Here is a 23,090-nt window from a genome sequence, read left to right as displayed (position 1 = left end):
AAATAAAAGTCTCTATGAACTGAAATGGGAACAATTCTGATCTTTATTTAAATACAACCTCAATTAAAAAAAAAAAGCTGGAAGGTTGTTTGAATAAATCAGAATGTGATCATTTAATTTAATTTAATTTAATTTAATGTTCTGATAGCTTCAGCCTGGTTAGCATGGCAAATACGTAAAACAATGAAATAACTAAAAACATTTTTAATTAAACAAACAGCAGATGCAAATCAATAGTATTATAGATAGTATTACACTATAATTGGATTATTCTGGAATTAATTTAGTTCTCTTTTGTACTGTATGTAGTTTTTTTTTATTGTATTTTATTTGTTACCCTTTTAATACTTTTGTTTTGCTATGCTGTTTTTTTGTCTTAAGTGCAGCACTTTGTAACTTTATTTTAATAAGTGCTACATGAACTAAGACATGAATAATACATTTATTATTTTAATTTTGACTGTATTAATTAATCTGGATTTTTAGTTCATTATAATTTACTATAATTTTCTATTGCTGTTTTTTGTTTTTATTTAAAGCACTTTTTATTATTAAGTTCAACATAAATTAAGACATAATTATTTTTCATTATTTTAATAGTGGTTTTCTTCATTAATATGGTTATTGTGTAAATAATTAATTGCTCTAGTTTTTATTTTCATTATTATTTATTTTTACAATTTGAATATCTTACCGTTTTAGTACTTTTATTTTGTTAATTTTAAAAAATAAAAAAAAAATAAAAATTAAAAAAAAATAATTTTAAAAAATATTAAAATGTACTCTCAATTAGTTGAGAATATTAATATTAATATTTAATATTTCTTTTTGCTTTTAATTTATTTCATCACCTTGGCTCTACATATTTATAAAAACCTGTTCCAGACACAGAATCTGACGCGTCACAGAAAACTCTGGAACACCCCAAAAAAGTTAGCTGCGGTTAACTTGCTAATTAACACTAGCTAATTAGTAAAATAACCCGGTATTTAAAGAGTTAGCCGGTTAGAGTTGAGGTCAGTAGTTAACTCAGAACCAGTTAACCGTCTCACTGGTTTAACTGGGAGGTTCAACTCACCAGACTGGAGCTGTCCCGGTGTTAAACTCGATGAAGTAACCGGATAATTAGCTTCAGCCCGGTTAGCATGTGAGCTAGCGTCAGCTAACCGACCAGCCGTGACGTTAAAGTCGGTACCGGCTCCGTCTCGGTACCGTGCACAGGTCAGACCGCTCAGACCGGCCCGCTGCGGAGCTGCAGAGCCCGGGGTACCGACCGATACCAGCTGCCGGTTACCGGTAACTTCAACTTCACCTCCGGTAGCCAGGCTGCCGATCCTCCGTCTCCATGGAAACCCGCTGACACAAAAGACTTAACTTGAATACTGTCCGGTAACATCAGAGACTCAGAGAAATAAACAACAACAACAACAACATTAACAGCAGCAGTCTGAGCTGAAAACAGGACGGGAATTTGTTTTTCACAGCACAAAAAATAATGTATTACACAGTTCAAAATAGCATAACATGGGACCTTTAAAGATTAAAATCCTTCAGAGCCACAGGTGGATGATGCCTTCAGGGCCTCAGCGTGCAGTCGGAATATTCGCTTCCTCAGCCTGGCGGTCTGATCATAATTAGACTTTGTTGTGAAATGAAAAAGTACAAACAGAAAAATAACATTTTTTCAGGTCTGCCAGATATTTAACCCAACAAACGGGTTTGGGCATTTATTGCTCTTTTTACATTCTCCTCTCTGTTTCCTTGTGTTTCACTGCAACAATTAAAATCTATATAATCTATAAGTCCTGCAGCTCTATGGAATCAGCTCAATCAGAACAACTCACACATGTCTGTGCAAAATCACACTGTTAGAATGACAGAAATCAGAAAAAAAGTTGAATTTATCTGATAAATTATGAGTTATAAGAAATACATTATGAATTATAAGTGTCATGAATGTTGAACAAACACAAAATTACCAAAAAGACACAAAATTACCTACAAAAGACACAAAAAAATGTAAAATGACCACAAAAAGTTTTGTCCACATATTGTACATATTGAAATATTGTCAAGTATTGCCTTTCCTCTCCTCTCTGCTCTGTCTAAACAGCCTCTCCTGTCCCCTCCTCTCTGCTCTGTGTAAACAACCTCTCCTGTCCTCTCCTCTCTGCTCTGTGTAAACAACCTCTCCTGTCCTCTCCTCTCTGCTCTGTGTAAACAGATTTTCAGTGATTATTTGTCACGTGACCGTTGGTCTCAGCAGAATCAATCATGTCTTCACAGTGTCTCTGAGGAGCAGAATTTAATGTTTTTAACAGGATCTGGTTAGTGTTATTTTAAATTACACATGTAGTATAAAGAGATTCTGACACAAATATCAACATTTATTAAAGTTTTGGTCACTTTTTATAACCAAGGACTGTCGGAAAGTATAAAACTCTGACGAAAATGTCTGTTTTAACAGTTTCTCTACAATAAACACTGGATTTTGGGCAATTTTTTAGGAAAACTTAATTTTTGGTGGTTGGTTAATCTGTGGGAGGTTGACCTTTTAATCAGTTTAAGTCAACAGTTTGATCTTGTCAAATATATTTTGTCAACTAAATTGGGATTTAAAAAACAGTAGTTTTTATCTCAATTTGGGTGGGTAACAAACACAAACACATACCCACCATAGACTGTATACACACACAGAGTACAGAGTATTTATTCACCTTTTATTGTTAGATTATTAAATGATGACATCATTCTTAAAAACAGAAATAAAATTAATTTACATTCAAACTAATAGTGCACAGTATTTCTCTTTCAATGGTGAATCTGCTCTGAATTCTGAGGTCAGCAGCCGACAAACAGCATATCCTCGTTGAACACATCCAGCTGGGAAATGTAGGTCTTACACTCAGGAGAGCTACATTCTGTCGGCCATAACTCCACCAGACTCTCCGAGTCCAGAGGGAGACGGTACCTGCCAGACAAAACACAGGGCACAGTCACATCAAGCTCCAGGAGGAGGAGAGAGAGGAGGAGGAGGAGGAAAAGGAGAGAGGAGGAGGAGAGAGAGGAGAGAGAGGTAGAGAGAGAGGAGGAGCAGGAGGAGGAGGAGGAGAGAGAGGAAGATGAGAGAGAGGAGGAGGAGAAGGGAATAGCAGGAGAAGGAGGAGGAGGAGAAGAACTACTGACTGTCCATCCGCAACCTCTGACCCGCTGGCGCCCATCACCAGGTACTGTTTGTTGTTCTGGATGTTGACGGTGCTGCAGGTGACCTTCTTCACCAGATCCACGTTGGTCCCTGAACTCAGTGTGCCGAACTCTGCCACAGACCCAAGGAGGAGTGGTCAGAACCATCATTTCACTCAAGGCCATGAAATATAACTTTATACTTTTACATTTATCTGACAGCTTTAGTTACTTTTTTCAGGTTGAGATTTAACATAATGATCATTTAGTGATTATCATAAATTAAAGCTCACAATAGTTTAACATAAATGCATCAATAATAATTATATGTTTTCATAAATTCACCTTTTTCTTTCTTCAGGACTCCTCCTACGGTGGCTGAGTAGGTCACAAAGTCTCCTTCTGACACGGAAGACTTCACCGTCAGCTTCAATGCTGCAGGAGACAAACAGGTGACGTAAAGTCCTACAGGTAAAGTCCTACAGGTAGAGTCCTTCAGGTAGAGTCCTACAGGTAAAGTCCTACAGGTAAAGTCCTACAGGTAAAGTCCTACAGGTAGAGTCCTACGGGTAAAGTCCTACAGGTAGAGTCCTACAGATAGAGTCCTACAGGTAGAGTCCTACAGGTAAAGTCCTACAGGTAGAGTCCTACAGGTAGAGTCCTACAGATAGAGTCCTACAGGTAGAGTCCTACAGGTAGAGTCCTACAGGTAAAATCCTACAGGTAGAGTCCTACAGATAGAGTCCTACAGGTAGAGTCCTACAGATAGAGTCCTACAGGTAGAGTCCTACAGGTAAAGTCCTACAGGTAAAGTCCTGCAGGTAAAGTCCTGCAGGTAAAGTCCTACAGGTAGAGTCCTACAGATAGAGTCCTACAGGTAGAGTCCTACAGGTAAAATCCTACAGGTAGAGTCCTACAGATAGAGTCCTACATGTAGAGTCCTACAGATAGAGTCCTACAGGTAAAGTCCTACAGGTAGAGTCCTACAGGTAGAGTCCTACAGATAGAGTCCTACAGGTAAAGTCCTACAGGTAGAGTCCTACAGGTAGAGTCCTACAGGTAAAGTCCTACAGGTAAAGTCCTACAGATAGAGTCCTACAGGTAAAGTCCTACAGGTAGAGTCCTACAGATAGAGTCCTACAGGTAGAGTCCTACAGGTAAAGTCCTACAGGTAGAGTCCTACAGGTAGAGTCCTACAGATAGAGTCCTACAGGTAGAGTCCTACAGGTAGAGTCCTACAGGTAAAATCCTACAGGTAGAGTCCTACAGATAGAGTCCTACAGGTAGAGTCCTACAGATAGAGTCCTACAGATAGAGTCCTACAGGTAGAGTCCTACAGGTAAAGTCCTACAGGTAAAGTCCTGCAGGTAAAGTCCTGCAGGTAAAGTCCTACAGGTAGAGTCCTACAGATAGAGTCCTACAGGTAGAGTCCTACAGGTAAAATCCTACAGGTAGAGTCCTACAGATAGAGTCCTACATGTAGAGTCCTACAGATAGAGTCCTACAGGTAAAGTCCTACAGGTAGAGTCCTACAGGTAGAGTCCTACAGATAGAGTCCTACAGGTAAAGTCCTACAGGTAGAGTCCTACAGGTAGAGTCCTACAGGTAAAGTCCTACAGGTAAAGTCCTACAGATAGAGTCCTACAGGTAAAGTCCTACAGGTAGAGTCCTACAGGTAGAGTCCTACAGGTAGAGTCCTACAGGTAAAGTCCTACAGGTAAAGTCCTGCAGGTAGAGTCCTACAGGTAGAGTCCTACAGGTATAGTCCTACAGGTAAAGTCCTACAGGTAGAGTCCTACAGATAGAGTCCTACAGATAGAGTCCTACAGATAGAGTCCTACAGGTAGAGTCCTACAGGTGTGTCTTCGTGCTGCTCAGTCCACTCTTACTGAACGTCATTCTCACCGTATTTGATGTGTGGTTTACAGGTTTCTTCAGTTCGTTTGGCTTGAGTCAGAGTCACGTCAATGTTTCCTCTGTAGGTCGCACACGCAGCTAAACAACAACAACAACAACAACAACATATCATGTAGAGTTAAACATAACACCTATTCAACCAGTAAAGGTCTCAGTAGAGTTCAGATCTCCTCCAGGTGTCTGCTGCATCAGACTCCATTGAGAAAACCATCATTTTAACAGCAGTGTTCTTGTTTTCTTACAGACAGACCTGACAAAGCATCAATTCAGCATCATGTTGTAGTTATTTCAGCATCATTTAGATCCGTTTATTCACATTTAATCACATTATTCTGGCTTCATACTGATTAATGAGTAAAAATCCATGAAATTGGCCAAATAACATGAAAGCATCCTGTAATTTTAACTTTAAATTATCATGAATTTTCCGTTTGTGTTATTTGTTTTGTGTTTCAGCCTCTGAAAAACTCCTGAAACTGTTCAACAATCCATAAAAACTCCCTAATAAATGACATCCATTGATTCAAAACTCTGATCAAACCAGATTCCACTGAGAAAAACATAATTTTAGCAGCAGACTGTTTCCACATCGAGTTAATTCAGCATCCTTTAGAGCCGTTTATTCACATTAAATCACAGCTGATGTTACCTGTCATGCACTGACACACTTCGTCCACACAGAGGCGCTGCTGCGTCTTCTGCTCGTAGCTGAAACTTTTGGTGCATTCGTTGCCTGCAGGAGAACAGAGTTATAATGTTATTAACAATCACTGGAGAGTCAACAAGTCTGACTGTGAGGATCAGACAGCTGATTGAGAATGACAGTCACCTCGGTCCTGCAGCTCATAGAGTTTGAGCAGAGACTCTGTGGCCCCGCCCACCCTGAACCCGGTACGGACCCGGAAACCCACACACAGGGACACGTCTGAGGGAACCTGGACCAGGACCACAGGTCAACAGGGAATCATGAAACAGTTTTGATCATTTTCTTAACTGACACTGTTACTCAGACAATAAAATAAAACATTAAAAAAAACAACAACAACAACAACATAATAATAAATCACAATTAATTTAAAACATAAAATTAATTAAGAGAAACATATTTAATAAAAAAGCAAGCAAAAAACAATAATAAAAATACAATAAATAATAATAATAATAATAATAATAAATCACAAATAAAAAAATAAATAAAAAGCAAGCAAAAAACAATAACAAAAATGCAATAAAGGTGTTTGTTGGTTGTTTCAGGTGTTTGTTGTTGTTTCAGAGGGGTGTTTCATCAACGTGGATTAAGGAAAAGCCTGGCTTACTGTGATAAGTCTCTCTAATTTAGGTGAGAGATGCGTTCCACCATGTTTCTGTTCGCACGTGTCACTTTTGTAATGACTGTGTGGAAAGTTTAGACTTTTTTCATGGTTCGTTACGGTCTGGTTTAGACCTTTTTTCCTACAATGTGACGAGGCATGAATTTACACACTTATTTCAATCAATCTGTTGTTTAATTCATGCAACTTTTGTGAACCCTTTATTTGAAAGCTAAACATGTATAATTTAAGAAAGTGTGCAAAAGTTTTTAGTAGGCCTTTATTCATTCATTTTGTTCTAGCTGTTAAGACAAAAAAAAACATTAAATCCAGTCGAAACCAGGACCTTCTTTTGTGGTTAAATGTATACTTACATCATTCTCTAGTTAATTTATCTCCAATTTAATTATTACATTTTTAGCTTTTTTTCTCCATATTGAGTTTTTGGTTTTCACTTCCCATAAGCTAATGATGCTTGCAGATCGTTTCTAATTTCTCAGTTTCATCATTCCCTGCTGCAGTAGTTGTTCCAGCTGTGTCCTGCAGCAAGGTGCATGGTTATACACAATCTGTAGAATGAAGATACAACCCAAACATTATTAAGTTTTCACTTGTCCAAGTCCTTTTTTTGGCTGTTCAGACTTCTCATGTTGATATGTAACAGAATAATTAATATAGGACAGGGTTACTTCACCCAGTACAGTAAATTCATTTTAGTTGTGAGTTCTCCAAACTTAGCCTACAGCTAAATGTGAACATACAGCTGTTATTATCCAGCCTACTGATAATATAGCTAGTCGTATTGTATCTAGTGATCTAATTGTTAATTTATTAACAACTACAGATAACACAATAGGTAGGATTGAATTACTTGTGCATTTTATCAGTCTGCATTTTTTTTGCCATGCCGTCTCCCTGGCTCTGTTAATGGTAGTAGTATTGTCTGTTATTGTGACCATCACTGTATATTCTTCATAAAGCTGCAACAGCATCGTTTGCTCGGCCGCCGAGGAAAAAGCAACGCTGTTTTTCACCTCTTATTGTGACCGTCACTTCATATTCTTTGTAAAGCTCCTTCAGCGCTGCTTTTCACTACTTTTTGCAACATCTTATTGGCTGCTCCATGATTGATTAATACGGGCTGCTTATATACTGCCGGCTTGTCTAGCCTGGGTTGAGTTAGCATTGACTAGACATGCTGAGCTACGGTAGTGGAACGGCTTTAGCCTCAAGTCAAAGTTGGTGTTAATTCTAACCAGGCTTTTTCAATGAAACCGTGGTCTGTTTAGCCACGTTGATGGAACACCCCTCGGGTGTTTGTTTGTTGTTTCAGGTGTTTGGGTTTCTTACAACGTCCATCTGGATGATCACAGTGTTTCCTTGTAGTTCAAAGTGAGAGACGGTCGGCTCGTCTGAGTCAGCGTACTGAAAACAACAACAACAACAACAACAACAACGACAACAACAGTTCAGTTTGTGTACAGACTCATTCCAAAAAAACCTGGGGCCTTATGTATCAACGCTGCGTACGCACAAAAACATTGCGTTCGCAGTTTTTTCCGCACACGCCACATGTATGAAAAGTGAACTTGCCGTGAAAATGTGCGGTGGCACCGCAAACTTTTGTTTGGCAGAAACTACTGTCTTTTATGCTCTATTTAAAACGTGTTTCATGTCTAAACTCAAACTACACACAACTGGCATTATTTTTATAGTTCATAGCTCTCGGAAAATGGAAGGAAAATGCCGTTTTCCACCATCAATAACCCGTTCTAAATATGAGGGCACAGAGGATTTTCTTTCATCTATTTTCATATTTTAGACTTCACCTGCGTACTGCTGCTTACTTGTGCAATGATAGTATGTTGAAGTCTATATGTTTTGATGTTAAGATTGTATATTTTCTTAAGTCTATATATTCTGCTTTCCACTATTTTTATATGTACCGAATGTCCAATAAAGCTCTTGTGATTCTGATTATGGAGCGCACACATTTTTCACAGTTAACCTGCTTTAATTACTGTGTCAAAGTGCCGATCGCCGACCGTTTCTCCTTTGGTTTAACATGGAGATGTTAACGCTGTAGGTGCACAGCGATCCAGATCCCTCTCTCCCCGGAGAAAAAACGTGTGTTGGAAATCCTTTCAGAATAAGTCAGGTGTGGTGCGTATTTGACACCGTATGTTTAATTGGGACAACAAGTTAAGTGTGGCTTATAAACTGATGCGTAAAAATGATATTGGCACGCATTACGCACTGGCAGCTCTAACGGCTCTGACTATATTCAATAACGGTGGCGTTTAGAAAGAGCGTGTGTTGAGGGACCCTTCTGTCATGGTGCAGGTCTCTGATCCGGCTGCGTTAACAGCCACAGTGACATTTTGTTGCTGATCCCAGACCTGAGGCACCAACAAGCTCATTTTCCTGCCAGTTGATTTGCCGTTGTTTTGTCGATAATCAGCGGGCATGGCAGTGATTTATGGTCATTTGCATGTCATCTGCGTATTCATTTTCGGGAGGAGCCGGGGCGAGGCTGGTGACTCGTGCATGTGTGCTCAGTTCCCTGTGGTTGTGATGTATCACGGAAAGGTGCGCTGAACCTGGCGTAAGCACAGTTTGATACATGTGGAGGTGAGTTTGCGTACGTACTTTCCTAGTATTGGGAGTACGACATCTTTCAGTATGAAAGCTACGCACTCTTTGATACATGAGGCCCCTGGAGTTAATTTTTCTTCTGTTGAGTCAGAGGTTTGTGTTAAGCTTTTATTTTCTAAATGACTGAATGCTTTTTTCTTCTGGAGTTACTTTTGTGTCTTTATTCTGTATCAAACAAACACAAACAGGTTTCTGTCTCCCTGTCCTGAGTCTGTCTCACTGTCCTGTACCTGTCTCACTGTCCTGCACCTGTCTCACTGTCCTGCACCTGTCTCACTGTCCTGCACCTGTCTCACTGTCCTGCACCTGTCTCACTGTCCTGTACCTGTCTCACTGTCCTGTACCTGTCTTACTGTCCTGTACCTGTAACTATAAACGCTGCAATCATAAAGTTCTGTTGTCAGACCTGCCGCAGGTCCTGCATCACCGGATCCACTCCTGTAGGGAGCTGAATCTCCATCACCGTCAGACTGGACTCAGTGATAAACTCGTTAGGAGGAGGCTTGTACCTGTACACACACACACACACACACACACATTAAACACCCTGTTCTTTGTGTCAGGAGAGATTATTAAATGAAGAGTTTTCTGACTTGACGCAGGCGATCAGGTGAGGAGCGTTCATGCTCGGATCTGAGGAGAAATATTAGATTATATTAAATTTCATCTTTGTGAACAAACTGACAGATATAAGATGCATCTATAATAATTTCAGTTTAACGGTTTGTTTGAATATTTGTGAGTTGTTTGTTTGTTGTTTTGAATACTAACTGGTGTTGCTGGAGGCAGAGCCTGCCACCTCCACCGTGATGTCAAAGTTACAGTTCTGAGCCGACGCCGTCGTCTGATAGTAAACCGTCTTCATCTGGAGACAAATAGGACAGGTCAGAGGACAGGTCAGAGGACACGTCAGGGGACAGGTTAGAGGACAGGTTAGATGACATGTTAGAGGAGAGGTCAGAGGACAGGTTAAAGGACAGGTTAGATGACATGTTAGAGGACAGGTCAGAGGACAGGTTAGATGACATGTTAGAGGAAAGGTCAGAGGACAGGTTAAAGGACAGGTTAGATGACATGTTAGAGGACAGGTCAGAGGACAGGTTAGATGACATGTTGAAGGACAGATCAGAGGACAGGTTAGAGGACAGGTCAGAGGACACATCAGAGGACAGGTCAGAGGACAGGTTAGAGGACACGTCAGAGGACAGGTCAGAGGACACATCAGAGGACAGGTCAGAGGACAGGTTAGAGGACACATCAGAGGACAGGCTAGAGGACACGTCAGAGGACAGGTCAGAGGACAGGTTAGAGGACACATCAGAGGACACGTCAGGGGACAGGTTAGAGGACAGGTTAGAGGACAAAACAACAAGTTAAATGTTCGTTAACATAAGCCGCGCCCACCTTCACGTTGGACACGCCCCTCCCATAACCTGTGGACACGGTAATGTCATTGTTGTCCGTCACCTGGAGACAGAAAGAAGGTTAGAGACGCACCAGACCTCTGCAACCTTTCAACACTGTTAACCATCATGTCCTCCTCTCTACACTCACAAAACTTGGTATTTCAGGTTCTGCCCTCGGATGAGTCCTACCTAGCAGGGAGATCTTTTAAAGTATCCTGAAAGGGAGAAGTGTCCAAACTGCAAAACCTTTCCACTGGGGTGCCTCAAAGATCAATGCTAGGGCCCCTTCTCTTTTAAATCTACATCACCTCACTTGGTCCAATCATCCTCCATCATGGCTTCTCTTACCACTGTTACACTGATGATACCAGCTGTTCCTGTCCTTCCCTCAAAACGACCCCACAGTCTCGGCTCGTATCTCTGCTTGTCTTGCTGATATCTCCACATGATGACAGAACATCACCTTCAGTTCAACCTCTCAAAGACGGAGCTCCTTGTCATCCCAGCCCGTTGCACCTTTTATCAGCCTACCAATCTTCAGCTTGGATCCATGCAACTCGTCCCACCAGCTCTGAAGGGAACCTGGGTGTCATGACTGATGACGAACTGATCTTCAAGGTTCATTTGTCCTCAATTGCCAGATCTTGTTGATTCTCCCTGTTCAGCATCAGGAAGATCAGACCCTACCTGACAGAGCAATCCACACAACTCCTGGTTCAGGCCCTCGTGTTATCACGTTTACTGCGACTACTGCAACTCTCTACTGGCAGGTCTTCCTGCTGCACCACCAAGCCTCTGCAGATCTTCAACCAGCCCAGGAGAGCACATGTCACTCCGCTCCTCATCTCTCTCTCTGGCTCCCGGTCTCAGCAGCATCACATTGAAGCCTTTTCTCTGTCTACAGACAGCAGCACAGCTCCTGCTTATCTGAACTCCTTTGTTCAGGTCCACAAACCCTCCCGCCCACTACACTCTTCCAGTGAAAGACGTCCGGCTCCTCCACTGCTGAAGGCCTCTACGTCTCAAACCAGACTCTTCTCCTCTGTAGTGCCCCGGTGGTGGAACCAACTTCCAAACTCCATCCGTTCTGCTGAGTCCTTCTCAATCTTTAAGAAGAGACTGAAGACAGACTCTTTACTGAACACCTTCACTCTTGATCTACACTGATGAAGCGATAAGTATCTCACTGACCGCTCAGAGACCTAAAAACACCTGATGGACTTGACTTCATCTCTGCTTGTGTTGTATTAACTCGCATTTGTACGTTGCATTGGATGAAGGCGTCTAAATGACATTGTAGGACCTGTCTCACTGTCTCCCTGTCCTGTACCTGTCTCCTTGTCCTGAGCCTGTCTCACTTTCCTGTACCTGTCTCCCTCTCACCTGGATGGGCCTGACCACCGGGCGGCTCTGGCTCAGTGAGACTTGTGTCGTTGTCCCCTTCCTGCCGAAGCGGACGTTGATGTCCTGGTTGAGGACAGCTCGAGGGACAGCTTTACTGTACTCTGTGATCGCCTCCAGGGTCAAAATGGTGTCCTGAGGGACAGACAGGCAGAGAGACAGAGAGAGACAGAGAGAGAGAGAGAGACAGACAGGCAGAGAGACAGACAGACGGAGAGATAGAGACATGAACAGCACTGTGTGTGTATGTGTATCAGGGGTATTTTATGCCAGCACACTATACTTAAACGCCTAAAACACGTCGCCTGTGCCAGCATAAAGTCTGATTAATAGGCGTGCTTACAGACACGCGTATTGCGAGTACACCAGATAACATGGGTGACGGGTGAAAAGTGCCACGAGCGAACGTAGTGGACGCCTGTGTGTGTGTGTGTGTGTAACGCGTGTACGCCTATAACAGTTCAGCTGTTACACAGAGTCTCAGCTTCATACGGGGTTGTGAAAGCAGAACTTATAGATGAACTCCAAGCCCCAACAGAGCTGTCAGGATATTCATATCATTTTCAGGCCCGTTTTTATTTTCTTGATGATATTTAATGATAGCAAGGGTGAAAGGGATAATTAAAATAATTTCAGCTACTTAAAAATAGTAATAGTAAAGTGCGACGCTCACAGCCAGTTCCCAGTTCGCTCTTGGACATACAGTTCATTACGCATCAGCTGTAATGTACAAATTGAATATTAAGTAGCCATGCGGACCTGTCCAATGAATAAGGATGCTTTTTGAGTAATTTTATGCGCTTGGACATACAGTTCATTAAGCATCAGCCGAGCATTGTCCGGTTCTGAGCTTTGTGCTCTGTGCGCGTTCTCATCAAAGGAGCTGCGATCGCGAGCAAGCTTCCCCCATATTCCAGGGATATATTATGATGCAGCTACTGCGTTGCCATGGTGATGAGGTAAACAACATGAAAGTAGCTTACTTCAGAAGCGATCAGCAGCACCGTTGACCGGGCTCTGCCCGGTCAACTTCTGCCCGGCGCTGTGTATAACATATGGCCTTCCCAAACATCAGGCTCACCAGCCGGCATTAGTTATGATTATGATTAATAATCAATAATAATTATGTTAATAAATGTGAACCATGCATGGTTCAGAGAACAGTAGCCTATACTAGTGCATGATGATACTTTTTCCCTCTTTTTTATGCTTGATAATAAGTATTTATTAATACAGGACTTTTTTTTGTCACGCAGTGTTGACATACTAATATTAATACCATCCTCATTTTTAAGAAACATCAGTATTTCCCAGTATCTCAAACTGAGAAGGTAGTAGTATCAGATTAACTGCGATAGCGCCATCATTGCCACTGAGAGAGGATTTACAGACGTTTCCTTTTTCTTTATCTTACGAGGATCTCGTAATTATGAGATCAGGATCTCGTAATTACGAGAAAAGGTGTCTATTTTTTTTTTTTAATCCAGTGAATGCAATGCGCTTCCGTACACAAGCTCTCCCAACAGAGCTCTATAAAGGCTGTACACAATACAACAGTAAAGACAAAACATGCGTATCTCTATCTATGAGTTTAACAGCCGCTTCGCTTCACAATTAAAGCAATCCATGTTTTACCAAGAGAGACCTATTACACAGTTTAGGCTGTTTCAGTCTACCTAAATGCAATTTAAGTACATGCCTCGGCTGATGCTTAATGAACTGTATGTCCAAGCGCATAAAATTACTCAAAAAGCATCCTTATTCATTGGGCAGGTCCGCATGGCTACTTAATATTCAATTTGTACATTACAGCTGATGCGTAATGAACTGTATGTCCAAGAGCGAACTGGGAACTGGCTGTGAGCGTCGCACTTTACTATTACTATTTTTAAGTAGCTGAAATTATTTTAATTATCCCTTTCACACTTGCTATCATTAAATATCATCAAGAAAATAAAAACGGGCCTGAAAATGATAGAAATATCCTGACAGCTCTGTTGGGGCTTGGAGTTCATCTATAAGTTCTGCTTTCACAACCCCGTATGAAGCTGAGACTCTGTGTAACAGCTGAACTGTTATAGGCGTACACGCGTTATACACACACACACAGGCGTCCGCTACGTTCGCTCGTGGCACTTTTCACCCGTCACCCATGTTATCTGGTGTACTCGCAATACGCGTGTCTGTACGCCTATGTAGAATTGTACTTAACAGTCACGCGGGTCTTCATGTCACGTATTTGAGGCGTAGTTCACCCGTCACGCAGCCGTCACGTAGGCGTATGCGCAACAACGCGTGTACAGCGTCTGCGTGACGCCTACGTGACGCCTGTCTGTCCATTGAAAGTGAATGGAATTTACACGCGCACGTTAGACGTTTGATGTTATCGCATAGGCGCTGTACACGCGATTTAGTATAGTGTGCTGGCATAAAATGCCCCTCATAGTATGTGTATGTGTGTGTGTGTGTGTGTGTGTACCTGTACGGTGTAGAATCCTTCTCCGTAGTGCTGATCCTGGGTCAGCCAAGACAGGATGGGGTTGGCGTACGGGATCCTCCCCTGAAACACAAAACAACACATCTCATTTGGATGAAAGAAATAAAAATAAATAAAATAAACAAAATAAATATAATAAATAAAAGACATAAAGATGAATAAAATAAACAAAATAATAATAATAATAATAATAATAATGATGATGATGATGTTGGCACCTTGAGTATAACAGTGAGCAGCACGTATGCCGTCGTCTCCACCGTCTGACCGCTGGTCTCATCTGGTTTCACCCACTCAGCCGTCACACTGGAGTCCTGCCAATACCTCAGGGTGGCAGGGTGACCTACATCACACACACACACACACACACACATACAGACACACACACACACGCACACACGGATACATACACACACACACACACACACATACAGACACACACACACACACACACACACACAAAGACACACATACAGACACACACAGACACACACACACACACACACACACACATACAGACAAAGACACACATACAGACACACACACACACACACACACACATACAGACACACACACACACACACAAAGACACACAGACACACATACCGACACACACATAGACACACACACACACATACACACACAGACACACATACATACATATTACACATATACAGACACACATAGAGATACACACACAGAGACAAACATTTTATTATTATTTTTAAAAGCAGAGAGCAAACAAAATGTTTAGATTTGTAAATAACTTTTTGATCTGCAATAATACATCTTTATTTACAAATCAATTTACATACAATGAACCTGTTTGGTTGCATAATAAAGAAGTAAAAATAACCCCATAAAAACCAACCAACCAACAAACAAACAAACAAACTGGCACCTTTGTCCCGAGCCAGTTTCTCCAGGCTGGTGAACAGGTCGGAGGTCACCCTGCTGTTGGAGTCATGGAGGGTCATAGCATAGGTCGCCACCGCACGCACATACACGCTCTTCACAGCAGGGGCATGTTGGGTAATGTAGTTCACTGCAGACCTCATGCTGTCATACTGGGACTGAGACAGGAGGAGCAGTTATTGTTGGATAAAATTATGGAAAAAAACAACAACGGGTGGAGGAGGAGGAGGAGGAGAGAGAGAGGAGAAGAGGAGGAGGAGCAGGAGGAAGAGGAGAGGGGAAGGATGAGAGAGAAAGAGGAGGAGAGAGAGAGAGGAGGAGAGAGAGAGAGGAGGAGAGAGAGAGAGAGAGGAGGAGGAGAAGGAGGAGGAGAGAGAGGAGGAGCATTAAAGGAGGAGAAGAGAGAGAGGAGGAGAGAGACAGGAGGAGGAGGAGGAGAAGATAGAGAGAAGTAGAGAAGAGGAGGAGAGGGAGAGGATGAGGAGAGAGAGAGAGGAGGAGAGAGAGAGGAGAAGGAGGAGAGAGAGGAGCTGGAGCAATAAAGGAGGAGAGAGAGAGAGAAGAGGGAGAGGGGAAGAGGAGCAGGAGGAGGAGAGAGAGAGAGGTGAAGAGAGAGGAGGAGGAGGAGGAGGAGAGAAAGAGAGGAGGAGGAGAAGGAGGAGCAGGAGGAGAGAGGGAGAGGAGGAGGAGAAGGAGGAGGAGAGAGAGGATGAGAGAGACAGGAGGAGGAGGAGATAGAGAGAGGTAGAGAAGAGGAGGAGAGGGAGAGGACGAGGAGAAGGAGGAGAGAGAGAGGAGCTGGAGCAATAAAGGAGGAAAGAGAGAGAGAGGAGGTGAGGGAGAGAAGAAGAGGAGCAGGAGGAGGAGAGAGAGAGGTGAAGAGAGAGAGGAGGAGGAGGAGGAGGAGAGAAAGAGAGGAGGAGAGAGAGAGGAGGAGGAGAAGGAGAGGGAGGAGCAGGAGGAGGAGAGAGAGGAGGAGGAGGAGCAGGATGAGAGAGGGAGAGGAGGAGGAGGAGATGGAGAGAGGAGGAAGAGGAGCAGGAGAAGGAGAGACAGAGAGGAGGAGAGAGAGAGAGAGGAGGAAGAGAATCAGGAGGAGGAGAGAGAGAGGAGGAGAGAGAGAGAGAGAGGAGGAAGAGGAGCAGGAGGAGGAGAGAGAGAGGAGGAGGAGGAGTAGCAGTAGGAGGAGAGACAGAGAGGAGGAGGCGTGTCTCACCTTCAGCTGCAGCAGTGGTTCTTTGATCTTTGTGGCTTTGTGGAGAGCGATCAGCACGAAGGACGTCAGATACACTGATTTGTCAACGGCAGACGTCCCTGCAGCCTGCAGCCAATCAGAACACACTGAACTTTAATAACCCTGAGGAGGAGGAGGACAATCAGGGGCAGGAGGAGGAGCAGGAGCAGGAGATAGGAGGAGGAAGAGGAGCAGGTGAGAGAGAGAGGAGGAGGAGGAGCAGGAGGGGGAGCTGACCATGACTTTGTTGGGTCTGAAGGGGGACGTGTCTGTGAAGGATCCGTCCTGCTGCTGAGTGTGTCGGATCATCCAGTTCACAGATTCAGACAGAATCTGATAGTTGACTCGGACCACCGGGTCCACCAGGGACAGGGTCTTCACCATCATGGCCGTCATCCTGAGACCGGGAGAGAGAGAGACAGACAGGCAGGCAGACAGACAGGTTTCAGAGGTGTTCTTTCCTGTTTGTCTTAATTTGATGGAGACAAAGTACGAAACAATACTGTGTGTGTGTGTGTGTGTGTGTGTGTGTGTGTGTGTGTGCTGACCAGGTGCTGGGTTGTCTCTGCCTCCACATACTGTAGCTGCCGTCTTCTCCTCTGAACGAACTGACACTGATAAGACCTGCACACACACACACACACACACACACACACACACATACACACACACACACACACATTCAAAGTTACAGAAAAGACTTACATAAATTAATTCCTTTAATGCAGCCATCAATTTATTCATCAGATTTGAAATCACATAAAGTTACCTGTGTGTGTGTGTGTGTGTGTTTGTGTTTGTGTGAAGCATGTGTATCTGGAGGAGTGTGCGCGCTTACGCGCATGTGTGTGGGAAACATGTGTGTCTGGAGGAGTGTGCGCGCTTATGTGCACATGTGTGCGCGTGTGTGCGTGTATCTGTAACTGTAATCACATCAACGGATCAAAGGCAATCAGAGCAGAGCAATCAACAGAATTAACTGCAGCGGTAGAATGTTCCAACACAATAACAGCAGCCAGAGGTGGACAGGCTGGAATTTCTGGCCTTGAACAGAAAGCATTTTTGGCAAAGCCATAATACCTATCATTGATCCAACTTCACTTTGAGCGTCCTGAGTTCTTCCTGAACGTCTACATATGGGTTTTTTTTAAGAAAAATGAAAAAATAGCTTTGTTTTTTATCCCACGAGGACCACGTTATTCCCACCTGTTCCTCTCCCCCCCATCAGGCGCCCCGACCTATAGCGGCCAGAACATGCAAACTCCACACAGAAAGGCCTCTAATGCCCACAGCGACCTGGCGGGAATCAAACCCAGGACCTTCTAACTGTGAGGAGAGAGCGCTACCAACTGCGCCACCGTGCCTCCCTAAAAATAAATAGCTTTGTTAGAGCGATCTAAAAAAACTGTTACATCTCCCTTTTTCAGAAATCTTCCTGTGTTTTTAATATGGGAGCCAATGACGCTGTGGGTGCATGTTGGAGGCGCATCTGTGCGTCCTATGCCCAAACTATAATAACAGCTTTACCGGAGGATTGTGAGTGAGAAGACAAATTTTCCTACATTTCTATGTATAAATTATTTCTGTAGAGTGGAATTTGCGGCCTGGAGTGCAATTTTCAAATTTATTTTTTGACATTACATTACATGTCATTTAGCAGACGCTTTTGTCCAAAGCGACTTACAATAAGTGCATTCAACCTGATGGTACTAGACATAGACCATAGGAATCGAGTAAGTACATAACTTTAAGAGCTAACTGACATTGCTAAGGAGTGCTATATGTTAAAGAAGAAAAGAAGAGAAAAGAATAAGAATTTTTTTTTTTTTTTTCTTTTTTTTTAAATATATATATCTGTTAGGTGACCATGACTTAACCGAGGTATTGTTGGAAGAGATAGGTCTTCAGCCTGCGGCGGAAGATGTACAGGCTGTCTGAGGTCCTGATGTCGGTGGGGAGCTCTTTCCACCATTTGGGAGCCAAGACAGAGAAAAGTCTGGAAGTGGTTTTGAGGCGAGTTGACCCACGCAAGGTGGGAGTCGCCAGTTGTTTGGCTGATGCAGAGCGGAGAGGACGGGCAGGAGTGTAGAGTTTGACAAGGTCCTGGATGTAAGTAGGACCAGAACCGTTAGCAGCAGAGTACGCCAGAGCTAGAGTCTTGAAGTGTATCCGTGCAGCCACAGGTAGCCAGTGGAGGGAGCGGAGGAGGGGTGTTGTGTGTGAAAATTTGGGAAGATTGAAGACCAATCGAGCAGCTGCATTCTGGATGAGTTGTAGAGGTGACAATTTTTTCTCTCCCTCTACACTCTGGCAATGATGTCACACACTGTGACTCGAACATGCAATACATTATAATCTCAGAATTTCTCCAAAAATGATGATTGAACAGGGATTGATAAAAAAAACTATATGACCTATCGAAACATGGATTAATACACCAATACACAAGACTTGTGTCTACTGTTTAAAGTTTAAATTGAGTCTCTAGCTGAAATTATGCCGGAGAAGTAGACGTTTGAAAATCTCCAATTATTGTTCTTTTTTGCTCATTTTTTTTTCAGCCATCCCATTCACTTCAATGCAAAGATTTTGGCGACTTACGCTGCGAAAAATTCCTATTCCATAGCGAAAAGTTATAGCACACCGATCCTCGATAAAACCGCACGTTTTGATATATATTTGTAGCAGGACAAAATTGTGTCCGGAAGAGGAAGAACGGTGCGATTGCCCCGTGGCCCTAATTAAAAACACTTGACATTAAAGGAAATCTCAAAGTGCTTCATGTTAAAAGCATAACATTCTAATTTTAAAAAGCATGACTTCCCACTATTTATTCCCCAAACTTATATTTCTATATTATTTTATTTAAAATAATATAAATCCTCCAGTTTATTTACCTTCCTTTCCCCCATATCCTTGATTTGAATAAATACCTTCTCTGATCTTCTGTCTGAGGTCTGCTGCGTTCTTCATGATGTCTGGTCCGAGGACGTCCCAGCTGCGGGTCGTCTCCAGGTACTGGTACACCAGGGCCAGGGGGAGGAGCCCACCAAGATCCGCCTCCGCTGAGCCTGCCGGCAGGTCAATGAGCTGCCTGAGGCCTTCTGGGCTGTGCACCACTGACAGGAAGTCCCCCAGGACCTCACCTGACAGGAGGACAAGAAGTTACACTGAAAGGCCACAGGGGGCGACACCTGCATCTTCTCCTGACTGCAACATATTATAGAATCTATAAGTTCGATGGAATCAACTCAAACATGTCTTTGTGCAGAATAACATAGTTATTTTACATCTGATCACAGCCCAGTTTTTTACAGTTGCTATTTACTGAGAAACAGTGCTCTTCTAATTCCTGGAGGTTCAATCCACACTTACTTAGCGATTCTAAATTCATTTCTTACTTCAAATCAGAATTTGACATCTTTTATTCAATAAATAACAACCCAGATATAACCCCATCAGTATTATTGGAAACCTGCAAAGTTTACGCTAGAGGCCTTATTATCTCCTACGTTAGAAGTAAACAACGTAAATCTTTAGAAGCTCAAAGGAATTTAGAAGGCAAACTTGGTGATTTGGAAAAGATATATGCATGATACCCCTCTGATATTAATATGAAGGCAATGTTGGCTACAAGAGCATCTTTAAATTGTCTTCTTACTCATACGGCAGAACAGAGTATTCGGTTTGCTAAACAAAGACTTTATGAGTATGGTAATAAACCAAGTAAGTATCTTACAAGACTTGTGAACAAGAGAGCTGACTCTCAGGCAGTTTCATCCATTAAAGACACAAATGGACATAGTAAATCTGATACAGTTAATATTTACAGGGTTTTAAAATAATTTTAAAGTCAGTTATATAGTAGTGAGGAGCTGGACTTGATTGATAAATTCATGTCAAAGCTGACTTTACCTAAATTAACAGAGGAACAAAAACGGGCTAAATGAACCAATTAAGAATCAGGAGGTTTTAGAGGCATTGCAGACCTTACAGTCAGGGAAATCTCCAGGTCCAGACGGCCTTAGCTGTGAATTTTATAAATATTTTAAATCAGAGCTTATGGGTCCATCTTGGAGGTCCTAAATGAATCATTTAATAAAGGCTCATTACCTAGATCACTTACAGAGGCCAATATAGCCTTAAAATACTTAAAAAAGGAACACCAGCTGATGAATGTCCTTCTTATCGACCTATTAGCCTCTTAAATGTTGATTTTAAAATATTATCTAAAATATTAGCACTGCACCTTGAAAAGGTTTTACCCTCCATTATCAATACGGATCAGACAGGGTTCATTATTGGCAGGAACTCCTGTAACAATATGAGAAGGCTGTTAAATGTAATTCAGTTGTGCCATCAGCAGAAACTGTCCAGTATGGTGATTAGTCTGGATGCCGAAAAAGCCTTCGACAGAGTCGAATGGCACTTTCTTTTTTCCACTTTAAATGTCTTTTGGTCTTGGAGATGTTTTCACCAGTTGGGTTGGATTGTTATATAGCAAACCATTAGCTGCTGTTCGGATTAATGGCCAGCTCTCCTCTTATTTCCCTTTGGACAGGGGAACCAGGCAGGGATGCTCTTTATCCCCATTGTTGTTTGCTGTCGCAAGTTGGTGTAAAAGATCACAAAATAACCTTATATGCTGATGATATTGCTTTTTATAACTAATCCAACCAAGTCTATACCTGCTATTTTGGAGGTGATAAATCAATTGAGTAAATTTTCAGGATATAAAATACATTTTTCTAAATCAGAAGTCATGCCACTAGGCCCATCTCTTCTCTGTTTAAATGGTCACCCAAAAGCTTTACTTATCTTGGGATTTCCATCACCCCATCATTAGAAGCAATGTACAAGGCCAACTTTGAACCTCTTTTGAAGCGTATATGTGATGACTTGGACAGATGGACATCTCTTCCACTGTCAATGAATGGGTAGAATTGCCTTGCTCCAAATGAATGTTATACCAAGATTCCTTTATCACTTTCAAATGGTCCCTATTGTTCTTAATAATAAAACAATTACAAGGGTGAATGGTTGGATCACTTCATTTATTTGGAACAGAAAGAAACCATGACTATAGCTGGCTAAATTGCACATGTCTGTAGAGCAGGGAGGCCTAGCCGTCCCCAATATTAGGCTCTATCAGCTGGCTGCCCAGCTTCGTTACATAGCTGAGTGGATTAATAATGATCCAGAATCAGTGTGGCTAGACCTGGAATCAGTGAATGCGGGTAACAGCCTCTAAAGTCTTTTATTTGCCCTGGACCCAAGGAAAACTAAGAATGTTAGGGACAATAATATCTTAATTAGAACAAGTCTGCAAACTTGGAAAGCAATAAAAAAGTTGGAGGGTCGCTCTAAAACATTGTCCTCGCTAGCTCCAATACATGGAAATGTGAATTTTGCCCCAGAATGCTCAGATAAGGGATTTAAGGTGTGGGAGGAGAAGGGGATTTTAACTCTGGGACATTTATTTGATAAAGGCGTGATGCTTACATTTGAACAAATCCGGAAGAAATATGGTCTCCCCAGAAATCACTTCTTCAGATATTTGCAAATTCGCAGTTTCACTCAGAATCAAAGCGGGTATCACTTTGACTGTAATTCGCAGATTGAACGTTTACTCATCTTCGACATAAATGGAATTCTGATTTCAATCTTACGATAGACGAATCAACTTGGCTTAAAATATGGCGGTTTGCTAGAGAGATATCCATATGTAACAGAACCAGAGAGACTCAGTTTAGAGTATTACACAGTTTGCAGATTACCCCACAGCTCAGACACAGGATGAACTCAAGTTTGACTGAAAAGTGTTCCAAATGTCAAGTAGAGGTGGGAAGCTATAGGCACTGTATCTGGTCATGTATCCATATTGAGGAGTACTGGGGAAAAATTGTTAGCAAACTTAATTTGATTTTTAATGTCCAGCGCGATGCTGATCCACAGGTTCTGCTTCTCGGTTTACCCAGTATTCATATTAAAGCGACTTATCAAAGAAGGCTGCTCAGTATTCTCACATTTGCTGCTCGAAAGAATATATTGCTCAGATGGATTGATAATGCTCCTCGAACAAATGGGGGCTGGCACGAAGTGATATTTGACTTAATGCTAATGGAATATCTAACACACAGATTTAAATGTAAGATGGATGACTTTTTAAACATCTGGGCACCCTTCTTTAAATATGCTGGTAAACGACTCACAACTATTGTATTAAAAGGGATGATAGTGACAATGAGGGAAACTGGCTAACTGAAGTTTTTGGGTTATAAGGCAGGACATTCATTTACTTACATTTAATTTATTTATTTAATTATCAAAAAAATATAGCATTTTCTCTCAAAATGGAATTGAGATTTTTGTAAAAATTGTTCGTTTTGTTGCTACTCTTCACTTCTTTCCAGATATGTATTTGCTACATCACTGTCAACTGTAATGGGACAGAGCATTTTCATTGTATTGTCTGTATTACATAATAAGTAGTTGGATATTTGTTTTTTGCGGCCACAGTGTGTTGTTTATTATTTTGTCTATGTTGGAAAATGCAATAAAAAACATTACAA

General features: G+C 42.1%; 1 protein-coding gene across 1 annotated transcript in view; it reads right to left on the bottom strand.

Annotated features, from left to right (window-relative positions):
* Nucleotides 1–2,701: 2,701 nt before the first annotated feature.
* Nucleotides 2,702–23,090, bottom strand: part of c5 (complement component 5) — a 34,105-nt gene continuing 13,716 nt past the window's right edge. The window contains exons 24-42 of the mRNA XM_059338050.1: nucleotides 19,452–19,664; nucleotides 17,067–17,142; nucleotides 16,756–16,915; nucleotides 16,501–16,605; nucleotides 15,271–15,442; nucleotides 14,588–14,712; nucleotides 14,352–14,432; nucleotides 11,855–12,007; nucleotides 10,470–10,532; nucleotides 9,837–9,930; nucleotides 9,659–9,698; nucleotides 9,472–9,574; nucleotides 7,761–7,835; nucleotides 5,930–6,035; nucleotides 5,750–5,833; nucleotides 5,089–5,178; nucleotides 3,529–3,618; nucleotides 3,187–3,316; nucleotides 2,702–2,971 (exon numbers count right to left, since the gene is read on the bottom strand). Of these exons, the coding sequence (XP_059194033.1) occupies nucleotides 2,842–2,971; nucleotides 3,187–3,316; nucleotides 3,529–3,618; nucleotides 5,089–5,178; nucleotides 5,750–5,833; nucleotides 5,930–6,035; nucleotides 7,761–7,835; nucleotides 9,472–9,574; nucleotides 9,659–9,698; nucleotides 9,837–9,930; nucleotides 10,470–10,532; nucleotides 11,855–12,007; nucleotides 14,352–14,432; nucleotides 14,588–14,712; nucleotides 15,271–15,442; nucleotides 16,501–16,605; nucleotides 16,756–16,915; nucleotides 17,067–17,142; nucleotides 19,452–19,664 (2,090 nt within the window). The 3' untranslated portion in view covers nucleotides 2,702–2,841. The remainder of the gene's footprint in view (nucleotides 2,972–3,186; nucleotides 3,317–3,528; nucleotides 3,619–5,088; nucleotides 5,179–5,749; nucleotides 5,834–5,929; nucleotides 6,036–7,760; nucleotides 7,836–9,471; nucleotides 9,575–9,658; nucleotides 9,699–9,836; nucleotides 9,931–10,469; nucleotides 10,533–11,854; nucleotides 12,008–14,351; nucleotides 14,433–14,587; nucleotides 14,713–15,270; nucleotides 15,443–16,500; nucleotides 16,606–16,755; nucleotides 16,916–17,066; nucleotides 17,143–19,451; nucleotides 19,665–23,090) is intronic.

The sequence above is a fragment of the Centropristis striata genome, chromosome 7, assembly GCF_030273125.1.
Source record: "Centropristis striata isolate RG_2023a ecotype Rhode Island chromosome 7, C.striata_1.0, whole genome shotgun sequence".
NCBI classification, from domain to species: Eukaryota; Metazoa; Chordata; class Actinopteri; order Perciformes; family Serranidae; genus Centropristis; species Centropristis striata.
The sequence above is the reverse complement of the archived record's forward strand: the minus strand, read 5'-3'. Positions and strand labels throughout refer to the sequence as shown.